The sequence below is a fragment of the Nilaparvata lugens genome, chromosome 12, assembly GCF_014356525.2.
Source record: "Nilaparvata lugens isolate BPH chromosome 12, ASM1435652v1, whole genome shotgun sequence".
In the NCBI taxonomy this organism is placed as follows: domain Eukaryota; kingdom Metazoa; phylum Arthropoda; class Insecta; order Hemiptera; family Delphacidae; genus Nilaparvata; species Nilaparvata lugens.
Genome location: NC_052515.1, coordinates 4,827,777 through 4,841,693, shown reverse-complemented (window position 1 = coordinate 4,841,693; position 13,917 = coordinate 4,827,777). Strand labels below are relative to the sequence as shown.

The window sequence follows — 13,917 nt, the reverse complement described above, 5'->3', positions numbered from 1 at the left end:
GCACCTTAAGGTTTTATTATTCAATGTTCATTGCATGTATTCATATAGGTGCGTACAGATATACGCGCCGCGAACATGAGCAATTCACTTTTAATCAGCTGATTATATCTGTATTTTTACAGAAACGGTAAGATACAGATATAAAAAGCTTGGCATCAGCTGATTAAAAGTGAATTGTTCATGTTCGCGGCGCGTATATCTGTACGCACCTATATGAATACATGCAATGAACAATGAATAATCCACTTGTCAGCTGATTGATTATGCATAATTCTATAGCAATGGTTTACAAAACATCAGACGGCGTGGGTTGCTTTTCGTGGATTAGCGTGTGTCTACTTTGCGGCGGGCCTTACTTTATAATGGCAGTATTTGATTAACATTGGTGTTGCTATCCTTGTCTATCATTCGACAAAGCTAATAGCGCTATCGTTTTCTAGCTTTGGAACAAAGCCAGATCGGTTTTTAACAATGTGAAGAATAATATGAATAATTAACAGAACATCTAATCTCAATTATTATGAAAATATATCATTGATCTTTGAAAAAATAATTCCTTGACGAAAAGTTGGTAATCAGATAATATAACGGTATCAGCTATCATCTACAGGAGGCTGTGGCAAGGCAGAGGATCGACAACGAAACTGTTCCCCTATATTTCTCAATTGCTATTGGACCTCACTATAGAATTCATAAAAAATATACAATCCATTACTTCAAATTGCGTTTTATTTTAAAATAACATCAACTTTCTAAGATATTTTTACAGTGTTTGGAGCTGGGCTGCCAGTAGCAGAATACAAATAACATAATACTTGATAGAAAAGTTTTTTTTTCAAAAAAGGAACTCAATCTGTGCCGAAATACTTCTGACCGAAATGGTTGGGAGCGACTGGGTGCACCTCTGACGTCAGAATCGTCATCTAAAACAATAAAAAACCCTGATTCTCAACTGATTCACATCAAGACAGTCTTTAAATATACGAATCAGAATTGAGTTACATAATTGTTTATAGTATTTTACATAGGCCCACAGGAAAAGGCTGAGATACGGCGGTGTCTTCGGACATCTTCGAGGATGTTTGGGACACTTGTCGGGACCCACTTCGACGTGGGCCACTTCGTTGTTCGTTGTGTAATGTTATTCTTCCTTCAACAAAATATTGAAACAAACAAGAAGCAATTGGCCTTGACATAACGTAATCACCATACAAACACACACACACACACACACACAACTCGTGGTGAATTTCAGAGGCACTTTTATTCTTTCCTGTTAAAAAAGGATAACACTACAAATTTCTCATTTGGCGGTAGAAGTGGTAGCTCCATATTGGTCGGAGGACGAGGAGTAAAATTAGAAAGAGAAGAAGATCAAGTACAATATTATTCGCATTTTTTTAAATAGAATTTAAAATTTATATACGACTCAACTGTGCACAGGGGTTTTACACCTATGCATGTATTCATTTCCAATCATTTTAATACAGTATATACAGAGTGTACAAAAAATGATGACCCGATTTTAAATATCTATATTTATTAGGAAGAAGGGCTTAACACTAACAAATTGCATACTAAAATACTCACAAAATATTGGAGTTTACGAAAATGCATCATAAATGTTCAATATGTCCTCCATTGGCTGCACGGACGACATCTAGTCTGTATCAGCGGCTGTAGCCTCAGTAATAATAATAATATCGAGTGACCTGGCTGGCTCAGGTCTGGTGTCAGAGTTTTCAGGTCGCAACTGATCAATTTCAGGGCCTCTCACATGACCTAACGACTGCTTTTTAGGCAGCAGGGACCGACGGCTCAATGTGTCCATCCGAAACACAGAAGCCTCAGTGACAGAAGACGCTCAGTTTGGGATGAATTAAGCTACAGACTAGATGTCATCCGTGCAGCCAATGGAGGACATATTGAACATTTATGAGGCATTTTCGTAAACTCCAATATTTTGTGATTATTTTAGTATGCAATTAGTTAGTGTTAAGCCATTCTTCCTAATAAATATAGCTATTTAAAATCGGGTCATTCTTTTTGTACACACTGTATTTTGCACTGGTATGATGTATTCCTTTAATTGGCGTGTTTGTGAAATGAATATCTAAAAATAAGAAGGAATGAAGGAAGTAGTTACCTGTGGAAATGCAGATATAATACTTTTGGCAGCGAACGGTGTGCAGAAAAGGTTGGAGAGAATTATGTTCTCCTCCAGTACATTGTGCTCCATTAGAACTGTCACAGACTTGATCACTGTGTTGCCTGTACCTGTAATAAAAATATAATTATAATGAAACACTAGAATGTTGTCAAAATTCACTTAACGAATTTAATGAGAAGTTACATAAATGTTTCAACATCTATGGTGTCATCTTCAGCGTGAAAATTTAAAACTAGTGTTATTATGGATGAATAATATCACTATATCTCACCAAAAACAGTATCTGAAGACAAAAATATAATTTTCCTACAGTTACGTTGAAAAGTGGCCATTGCTGCACTGATTACAGAACGCAAAGAATCACTTTTCTGCTCTAGTGCGGAAAAATTCTTCTGCACTCCAGATTTGCAACATGGCAACGCAAAATACTTAGTAGGTCATATGGAGCAACAGTGCAGCAAAATCAAAATGAAGTTGGTAACAGTGACTGCTGTGGCTGCTATAGTGAGCAGAGGTGCAACGAAGCACAACGCGCTAATTATTACATTATATATTATAACCAAGGACAACATTTTTATTCAATTTGACAATAAATTAAGGTTTTTATCAATAATAAAATTACACAGAAAAACATTTGATGCATTTCAGGCAATTTTACCCATAATTACCCACTTCTCATATTCAATGGTAACTGTAGGAAAAACTTAATGTGAAATACGTGCGCAAAGTTCCTCTGCTGCACTCAAGAAACCATTCCGCCCTCGCCTACGGCTCGGGCGTAAACGTTTCTTTCGGTGCAGCAAACTGTCACTTTGCGCACTAGTTGCACAAATAACTATATTCATCTATATAAGGGGAAGAATCGGCTTATACGTGTACGGGATAGGAAATTCATGAATGACGCATCATCAAGTCTGCACTACTGGACTCATTAACTTGAAATTCTGCATAAAGTTTCTTAATTCACCAAGGATGGTTATAGGCCTGTTTTCAGTTCTTCAAGATTTCATTACGTCGAGTTTTCAGTTTATCAAGCTTGCAATTCATCTGGTTTTCAGTACATCAAGTTAACAGTTTGTAAAGTTTTGAATTATCCAGTTTCATGCAGCAGAATGTTTCATCTCTACATTAATAACATGTTTCATGCAGCAAAATGTTTAATTTCAACTCACTCATGATCGGATACATCAAGAGCACTTTCCGTGCTGCAATATCCTCGGGAAACCTCGCATAAACGACCCGTGCTTCATGCGTATCTGCGTCCGACTCGACTAGAATCTTGCCGATTCTAATGCTACGGCAGCAGTCTCGCAAACCTACAACAATATTGAACATATTTTTAATGAATGAATACAAAATATATTTCATTAATAAACAGAAAGATATACTCAATTATCATGCAACCATAGTGACAACATATTTGTCATTATGCACTATAATGGTGTTAGATAAAACCATTACTAAATTGACCTTCCGGTAGTCGCGCCCTACTCAATCACACGAGCAGTCGCGTGTTGTATTTTGTACAACATCCAATTTTCCAAGTGTTATGTACTCTGTTTACTGTCAAAACATATTAATTAACTGTATATTACTTTTTCCATCCTTTTGGATTATTTTACGCCTATGAACATTTGGATGATTACCATTTCATAGCCCAATAAGGTACATCAAGCAAAGCCATCAATTCAGTGTTATTGATTCGTTTACAGTCCCCATATACAGTCTTTTCATATCTTATGCACAGTGCGACTTATGCACTGTCGCGACTAAATGGCACCTAAAGACTGAACGTTGCTCGGTTAATACTGCAACTTAGTGGAGTGATGGGGGAAAGTTTTGGAATGCATAGTTTACTTATTCACTGACACCACCCCATTCAATAGTTTTGTGCAACAAAAAACTGACACTGTTGTACTTTTTACAACAGCGCGACTGTCGGAAGGTTAAAACGACCTTTTAAATAAAAATACTAAGAAATTGTCAAAAACCACAGATTTATTGATAGTTAGAAAAACCGGTTTCGGTTGTTACACCATTGTCAATTTCTGATGAACTCTCGCAGATCAGTTTATCAGTTTTTTGACAATTTCTTAGTATTTTTATTTAATATGAATAATTACAACAATACCAACTGCTCAATTACACAAAAAGTTAAAACGACTTGATAGTTTCAAAGTCATGTTTGGCTTTGAGAACAAGACGTTTTTATTTAATATGGGTATCTATAACATTATCTTTACAACAACACATAAATTAAAAACCATTACCTTTATAAAACATCCCATTAATACACTTTTTACTATGTATTTAAACACGACATGCAATCAAATATTAAGTAAATAATTAAAACTTTTACTTACTGACTGAATTACTTTCGATCGTCTAGCGATCATTTTGAACGATCATTTTCAAAAGTGTGTTAATACATAGCAGCTCGGAATGGATCAAGAAACCATCATTTTTAATCCCATTAATGTTGAACAGGTTTAGAACTCAACATTTTGTGTTAGGATGAAAAGCAGAGACTGCAAATTTTCATAATTCAAGTAATAAAACATAATTTAATCGAACACACACAGTGGCGTTGTTTTTTTAGGCGATATTAGTGACTACAGTGAGATGCACATTATAGAGTCAGCACCTGATTAACATTGCTTTTTGTGTAGTTGAGAAGTTGATATTGTGGTAATTATTCATATTGAATGAAAAAGACTAAGAAATTGGCAAAAAAACACAGATTTATTGATACTTAGAAAGACCGGTTTCGGTTATTATACCATTGTCAATCTCTGATAAACTGATTGCATCAGAGATTGACAATGGTGTGAATACATTGGTTTGCTATCCGTGTCTTGCATTAGACAAAGCGGACAGCTCTATCCTATTCCAACTCCAAACTGTTGCCAAATCGATTTCTATGTAAAATTTGTAAGATGGTTTTTAAAATTGGTGCATCTAAGTTACCTTGCTCCATAGCTTCTCCACTGCGAACAATGGAGACTCCGCAGTTGCCTCTCTCGTACTTGAGGCCATTGTAGTAGGATCCGGTCGGTGTGGTGATCACGCATTTCGTGAACGGAAGCTGGTTCAGAGATTCTTCTATCACTAGCCTAATCTGTAAACAATTTAATTAAAATTCAACGATGTTTCAATGACCAACCACTTGTTATTGATTCAGTTCTCAATTATATTATGGTTTTGATAATGTTTGAAACGATGTTTCAATGACCAACCACTTGTTAATGATTCAGTTCTCAATTATATTAGGTATGGTTTTGATAATGTTTGAAACGATGTTTCAATGACCAACCACTTGTAATGATTCAGTTCTCAATTATATTAGGTATGGTTTTGATAATGTTTGAAACGATGTTTCAATGACCAACCACTTGTTAATGATTCAGTTCTCAATTATATTAGGTATGGTTTTGATAATGTTTGAAACGATGTTTCAATGACAAAACACTTTTTGATGATTCAATTCTTGATCATGTTTTGGTTTTGATAATGCTAATGATAAGAACTGTAAATTTACTGGATTTTTTCGATCACACTTCTTGTAAAGGGGAATGACCTTACCTAGTTTGAGCTTAGAAGGTACAATTCCGGCGATTAAAGATGCATTAAAATATATGTTAAGGGATCCAGAATTGACAAGGCTGTTTGTTTTACTAAGTTATTGGAAATTCCGAAAGTATCACATGAGTTTTTATTTTATAATGATCCGATCAAGTTGTTAATCTCCAGACGGTCAATTAACTTGAAACTATTGAATTGCACCGGCCCGGGACGATTGAGGTGTGGAGCTGTTTCATTTAAAAAGTCAATGTGGTTATTATACCACATACATCTACCAGCCAGCTAAAATTTTGAACAAGCTGCCAGTTTCAGCCAGGACTCTGCCAGAGACAGTCTTGAAGAGGAGACTGAGGGCTTTCCTTCAGGAGAACCCCTTTTATTCTCTGAGGGAGTTCTATGATTGTGATCCTCAGACTGTATGTGGATACTTCTTGCATTAGTCTTGCTGCTTCTTCTGCTTGCTGCTTTTAGTGTTTGATGTGTATTTTTGTTCTTGACCTGTCTTATGACAGTTTTTTATGTTCTTGACTTGTTCACTTGTGGCCATAACTATGACCACGCCATGAACAGAAACTCATTATTATTATTATTAACATATCTGCTAATATATTGTAAGCCATTTCAACTGGTGCATTTACGTAATAGCTATTCATTAAATCTGCCGAATTATTTCCTGTTTTGATTGGACCAAATTTATCGAAGACACGGATCTCTGTTCGATGTTGAGATGATTTGCCAGATTCGGACTTGACTAATTTCCAGACTGCCTTTGTCTTAAGCGATTTATTTACAAAGTTATCTGCTGCAATTCTCTTAGCTTGAACCAATATCTTTCGATAAATACTCTTATAAATTTTCGCATATATCTCGAGATTAAAATAGGCCAGACCAGTCTGCGTCAAGATAGATATAATTAAATTACTATTAGAACCAGTCTTTAGCATTGAATTCTATTTTTTAAGTCTACTTCCAGATACTCTTATACCTTTTGTAACCCAGTTCAACTTACTATCTCTTGAATTCTTTATTGTTATTTTAGGAATATAGAGAATTGCTTCCGATACTAGAAAGAGAATAAATCTAAAATATTAAAAATAGAATAGCAATCTGGATAACAGAATAGCTCACCAGTCTGTCTGCATAGAACTTGAAGTCGCTCCTCGTTGTGTTTCTGAAAAAGAAGTAGAAAAATCTATAATGTTTCTTTTTTGGAGGGGTAGGGGCTTGTGTGAGTACGGTTAATATCACTATCACAGTCTCTAAAATCTTATGACCATGGTGTTATGCCGCACCTACATGTTGGCCCAATGTCGACCAGCGACAGTGTGTGGATGGGTGGTTTGCCAGCGCTCGCCACCATTGGGCACTAGTTACATTGCAGGCTGCGCCAGCTTACTGGACCAACATGTGGATGCGGCATAATGAGTGCAATAAGAACTAATGTCTCGCTATTCTGTGTGTTCACAAGTTTTGTCTGCCTTACAGTTGTGTTGTGAGTGATGTTGTGGTACTTTTCCATAATGAAAACAGAAATTTAAATCTCTTTTCTGTATAGGGCTACTTGTAATATAAATATAAAGAAAATAAAAATCTCAGTACCCTTTTTTGAAATATTTTATCACAACATGTTTACAGTCTTAGTTCATAAAAACATATGAATACACTAACATAATGATCAAAATAAGAATCTTCCAGTAGTATTTATTTATTTACTTCATATCACTTGAAAATGGCATAAATGTCCGAAACATGTTGTGATAAAATATTTCAAAAAATGGGTAGCCTACTGAGATTTTTATTTTCTTTATATTTAGAAATTTAAATTTTTGGTTGACAATTTAAATTTGTGATTGAATAATATGTGAAATTAGTTTAGACTCAAGTGCATTTAAATTTGACGAAATCTATCCAGTACAAGCTGGTCATGTATTCATGAAGAATTGAATTTATTCGCTGGAGCAATTGGTATTCCACAGGTGTTCTAGTAAAATATGGGTCTAGGGTCGGTTGCACAAAAGCTGGTTAAATTTTTATTGTGATTGATTGAGAGAAGGATTCTCTGATTAGTTCTTGAGAAATTAATCACGATTTAACCGGCGCTTATGCTCGCATTTCATTCAGCCAACTCAGCATTCAGTGGAGGTTAGCAGTGGATCATCAGAGGGCAACCATTGGCGGCTGTGTGTAAATCACACGAGACACCAGGATTTTCTGCCGGGATGGCGACCCGAGCGAGACACCAGACGGGTCACCAAAATCTGTAGGTTGGCTTTCAGAACCTGGCAACCCTAGTGTAATAAAGCTATAAGAACTAGAGCCTCCAAAATCTCGACTGGGACACTTGGCGACCAAGTGGTTGCAGAATTTAATACGAGCCTAAAACTAGGTACCCTTCATCAGTATCAGCGAACGTGACCGGTACAGTGAAAATATAATTTACATGGGTTCGAATGGGACTATTCATACTAGCTTGGTTGGGCTAAATGGGAATAGTTCCATTATAACTGATATGTGAAAGAACAGATTCAATTTAGATTTTTGTTTATTCGATTACGGCCGACAAACACAAAAGAAAAATATTGATTCTTATGGGAGTGTTTATAGATTTTTACGCTATCAGTTTATTCAATCAAGACCGACAACCGCAGAATAATAATTATTGATTCTCTTGATAGTATAAATACAGATTTTCATTCTGATAATGCTAGAACAACTAATCATTACTATGAGAACCATTGATATTATTTTTTTTTTGGTCATCGGCTGTGGTCGTATATCCTTACTTACTTACTTCTTACGGTCGTATATTGAGAAAAAACTTTACATGACGTGTACACAACATAATACTGTGCGTAAACGACATTCATAAATCTAGTTTGATGAATGAACCAAAACCTGAGCAATATTCAGTTTATATTTGTCAATAATAAACTTAAGATTAGAGTCCATTTGAATCTCTCAATTTGAAGAGTGAACTGTATAAAAAAACAGCATACAAAAACATTGATTCGTCAAAAAATAGCCATAACTGCATCATAGCATGACCTAACCTCAATGTTCACAAAGCTCCCACGTTGGTTTACTTGTGTGGGATTGTATAAATCAATTCAAAACAAACAAATTTAAAGTAAAATCCCAACTTACCTGTCACGAATAATAGTTTGCAGCTCCTTTACTTGGTCGGTAACTGGCAATGTTTTCAAATTCGGACCATACTCATCCAGAAACTCGACGTGTTTTTGTTCATTGAATTTTGAGATTTCTTCAACACTACCCATGATTCAGTAAATCAAAAATACTATTTCACCAAGAAGCTTGAACCATTATCTACTATTAACTGCAAATTGGCGTAAAATTAGAACATACTTGTCAGTTTTGATTGATTACGTTTACTCACTTCCTTGAATTGGAATGAAAAAATGAATTGAATGAATGGTCTTGCGTCTTTGAAGAGTGCATTGACCAGCTGATTGAAAGCGCAAGCGCAGACGAATTTCTGCAGACGCTAGAATTTCCTTTTATGTGGCAATGTGGAAATCCTTTTTACTTCTCTTTTCTTTTTCATCTCCTCTACCGTCTACTATAGTAATCCAAAGTACGGTATTAAAACTATTAATATTTAAATCTAATATCCATTAGATTCCTTGTGACTACAATATAGCAACAAAATGTTTGAAAAAGGCTATTATTTGTAGCTGTATTTCCTTTAAAGAAATAATCCAAGTTTTTTTTTTACTTAGGGATACATAAGCAATGGAAAATTAAAATTTCGACAGTAGTTCTTTTGCTTGATCCTACTCAATAAGTAATACTAATGATGTGTAGACAAACATAAAATTATAATGAAAAATGAAGATATATTTTTAAACCAGAAATAAATTATATTCTTTTCACAAAAAGAAAGAGAACACTCTTCTTTTTGGTTTGTTGCTGCTTTCCAACAAGAAAAATGGATCTGCAAAAATTCTTGATATCTACTGAGACTTTTTTGTGAAACAGAAAAAATCACTGAAACATTTTCATTAAAGATGAAAAAATTACTACTGTTTCACAAATTCATTTTAGGACAGTATTACCTACTTATGTTATTTAGTAACTATAAACAAGACATAATCTGCAAACTTTCAACTTAGTTGAATGAGGCCCGGTTGCACAAAAGCCGGTTAAATTTTAACCGTGATTAACTTAACGAGAACCAATCAGAGAAGGTTTTTTTAAAGACGGCTTCTCTGATTGGTTCTCGTAGAATTAATCACAGTTAAAACTTAACCGGCTTTTGTGCAACCGGCACTATAAGTATACAAAAAAATAGATATCATTTATGAATTTACAAGATACTCTGCACTTTCATAATTTTTGCATTTTCCCTGATTGCAAGAGAGTACCTAACAATATGTATCAAAAGTAAAACTTATTGTGAAATAAAGTATATAAATATAAGTCAAATTGGGTATTGAGGAGAAAATTCTCTATTTTATTATAAAAATAATTTTTATTACATCGGAATTGATAACACACGTTTTTATAAAATAATTAATATTTAAAAATTATGATATTCATATTGTTCTTATAACTCATTCAAGAAGAAAATGTTCTCAAGAAATGTCGCACTTAGTTATAGAATGGATATGAATTTGGAGACGATCTCATCAAAACTTGAATTTGCAAGTATGAACTTATGTTAAAAAATAAATAATTTTCCAAGAACCCATTTGTGAAGTAGCTACACAAATTTATAGTTTTAGGATTCAATAAGAAAATATTTGATATGGTGAAAGTTTAGTTACCCAAGCAGAAAATCTGTCCAAGATGGGTGTTGGGGTTGAAAAAGAACATGTTATTATGAGGAGCATCTTTCTGGGAAACAGTTTTGATGATTTCTTGGGCCAGAACCCCTCCAACAATTGCACACACTGGACTCAGCTGAGAGAAAACCATTTCAAATAGAGAATCAGGTACCTTATCAGGGTTCACATTCATTTTGGGAAGTTCCTTATCACGAATACTCTTCAAAAGTTCAATGTCAGATTGGACGCTGTCAGTTTTGGGATTACGATTCATTTCCGCTCGGAAACACTGCAGAATTCTCATCAGGAAAAACGTGCAGTCCATTTTTGATATTTTATGTTTGTAATCATCGCTGGTCCAGTCGATGTCCAGGACATCATGAAGCGGTACAAAGATAGATGTTCCTTTTCGGGTGACCTTTTCTTCCTCGATTTTCTGCTTCTTGTTGTTGTTTGTTTGTGGTTTCACTGCTTTAGCTACAGTGATTTCCTCAGAATACTCGTGGATCTGCAGATCTGCGAAGAAATATCCGTAGAATCCAAACACATCTCCACAAAAGAATTTGATATCAGCGTTTCGACAAATGGTGTTGAGACGTAGAAGTTCTTTGACGGGAAGATTAGTAGCAACTACAACGTCAAACTCAGTGAAGAAATCATCGCTTTTATCTGCAACATTGTCAGTATCAACCTTTACATCTACCAACGGATTCAAAGCCTGTGCTCGTTCCAGAGAAGCAGCACTACGATTTTTACCGACTGCAGTTGTTGGAGCCAAAAATTGCGAACAGGAATCCTCTTCGGTGACGTTTTCGTGATCAAGCATAGTTACAGATTTAACTCCTCCAAGAATAATGTTTTTACACACTTCAGCTCCTAATCCTTTAATACCAATTACAAGGATACGGGCACAACGTAGTCGCTTTTGAGATTCCAAACCCCAGAGTCGAATTTGTCTGTCGTAAAGTTGAGCTTCATCTTCTGTAAGTTCAATGGGGGCGTCTTTGACCATTTTGTTGTTCGACGTGGTCATAAGATTACTTCACAAATAAACTGGATTTTAAAGTTCTAATTACAAAATTACACTCACCCAAACGTTGCGATCACAATAACTAGTTAAATAAATCAATTTCCACGCAAAATTCGTAATTATTTACAAACACGCTTCACTTTACAATAATAACCGGTTGGCGTTGGTCTCAAAGAGGTTAGTCTTAGTAAATAAAAAGCAAAATGGCTGCTGCTTTATTGAATATCGATGCAAATAGTCGAGCCTAAAAGTATTGATTGTGGCTGAATCGATAAAATGCAGATAGTATTACCGCTAAAATTCAAACTCAGTGTATGAAGCATTGATATAAGACACAGTATTATTGAATTTCAATAATAAATGCGGAAAGTTCACAATTTTACTTCCAGTGATGATTTGATTCAAGGATCTATTTCTCAATTCCTCCTTCTACATCCGTGACTAGTTTACTGGATAGATGACATAAAAAATCTAGAATATAAAGTAAAAATTATAATAGTTTTATAGAATACAACGTATTCATTTATTGATCAATTAAACACTAATCATTCATTTGGATGAGTTATTCCGGATGCTTGGTGTGTTTTAAATATTTAATAGATCTGCTTTCATTCAATGTAGTTATAATACCTATTCTAAGTTTCTAGAAGATGGTCGCCGACTACCTCAAGGACAGAAAGCAGGTAGTGTCAATAATGGGTGCCAGATCAAATGAAGAAGATGTACCCCATTGTGTGCCCCAAGGCTCAGTACTTGGCCCGCTGTTATTTCTGGTGATGATTAATGACTTGCACCGCCTGGATATTGCCTGCTTGCTTTTTGCTGATGACAACACAGTCATTGGTCAGGGCAGACGGCCCCATGATGCCAAATCCAGATAGGGCTCACACGCTCTTTTCTGAGGCCAAGAAGTGGTTTGCCAACAATAAGCTGAAGCTGAATTAGACCAAAACTCGGTAGATTGCATTGTACTCTCAGCAGTTACTCTTGATGCTGAGCCTGTGATTACTTGGTTTTGGTATTGATACCAAACTATCATGGGAGTCACATATCACCAAAGTTTTCGGAAGAGTTGTTTATCTGCTACTGAAAATGAGGACGCTGCTCAGTGTTGATCGCCTGCTGATGTTGTACCATGCGGTATTTGCCAGCCACATTCAGTACGGCATTTTGATATGGGGGCACTCGGCGCATGCGTGAGGAACATACTCCTGCTCCAGAAGACACTCCGTGTAATGACATGTAGTGAGTATGATGCAAACTGCCAGCCCATATTCCAGCGTTTGGGTATCCATACAGTATGATATGGTCTCTACATATTGTCATCGCTCCTTCATGTCAGGAAAACATCTACACATTCAAAGTGCATTCACATGTAACTCGAGGGAGGGTCAACTTGCGGATGTGCCGCGCTGTCGCCTGTCAAGAGTGAAGGACAGTTTCCCAGTTTGTTGGCTGTGCGAATGTTCAACTGCCTGCCAGACTCAGTTAGGGCGCGCTCTGTAAATGTATTCAGGAACTCATTGTCGCGGTGGCTCATCGGAAGGAGCTTGTACCAGTTGAAGGATTTCTTTAGTGAGAGCTTTGCTGGACTGTGATACTGCCTAAAGTTTGTGAATATTGTTTTTTAATTAATTGACACGATCGATCCAGAAAAACCTGGCCTTGATCACGACATTGGATAATTGGATAGTTCGAAAGCATAATTTCAAATGCATTAATTTGTAAATAATTTACGGTTCTGATTATGTGGAACGAAATTAATTGAATATTCCAATTCCAACAGCTTTGGAATAACTGTAAAGAAGTACTATTCTTCACTTCAACAGAGTTACTCTTCACTTCAGTTATTATAAAGAGTTTAGTCAATCGTCATGGAAAACAAAATAATGTTTCAGTTCAATATTACTAGTAGTTCTGTGAACAGTAGACCTCACGCAGAATTCTCATCCACAAGTACCTATTGAAACTATAGACCTTATGGAAATACAGCAATAGACTGGCTTCTCCACACATCTGTGTAATCACTTGTCAGCTGATTTATGATGAATAATTCTATAGTCTGATTTTCACTCTAATATTTGCGTATGAAGGAGGCTCCTTTTTCCTTTTATATTATCCTTGAAATGCAAAATTTCCAAAAACCTTGTATATAAGTCGACGCGCAATTAAAAAAAGAACATACCTGTCAAATTTCATAAAAATCTATTACCGCGTTTCGCCGTAAATGCGCAACATATAAACATTTAAACATTACCGTAAGAGAAATGCCAAACCGTCGACTTGAATCTTAGACCTCACTTCGCTTAGTCAATTATAGTAACTCATTGTCAGTATGGGATTGTTAT

At 35.7% G+C, this 13,917-nt stretch overlaps 2 protein-coding genes across 2 annotated transcripts; both read right to left on the bottom strand.

Moving 5' to 3' along the window:
* Window positions 1–711: 711 nt before the first annotated feature.
* Window positions 712–9,233, bottom strand: LOC111058852 (uracil phosphoribosyltransferase homolog). The gene is made up of 6 exons (XM_039438746.1): window positions 8,897–9,233; window positions 6,881–6,923; window positions 5,138–5,288; window positions 3,343–3,486; window positions 2,147–2,277; window positions 712–923 (listed from the first exon to the last, which is right to left on the bottom strand). Exons 1-6 carry the CDS (start codon window positions 9,028–9,030, stop codon window positions 849–851), a joined length of 678 nt encoding a protein of 225 aa, XP_039294680.1. The 5' UTR covers window positions 9,031–9,233; the 3' UTR covers window positions 712–848.
* Window positions 9,234–10,224: 991 nt separating this feature from the next.
* Window positions 10,225–11,777, bottom strand: LOC111058847 (SUMO-activating enzyme subunit 1). Its single transcript, XM_039438745.1, has one exon. The coding sequence runs from the start codon at window positions 11,570–11,572 to the stop codon at window positions 10,532–10,534; it is 1,041 nt and encodes a 346-aa protein (XP_039294679.1). The 5' UTR covers window positions 11,573–11,777; the 3' UTR covers window positions 10,225–10,531.
* Between the last annotated feature and the right edge of the window lie 2,140 nt (window positions 11,778–13,917).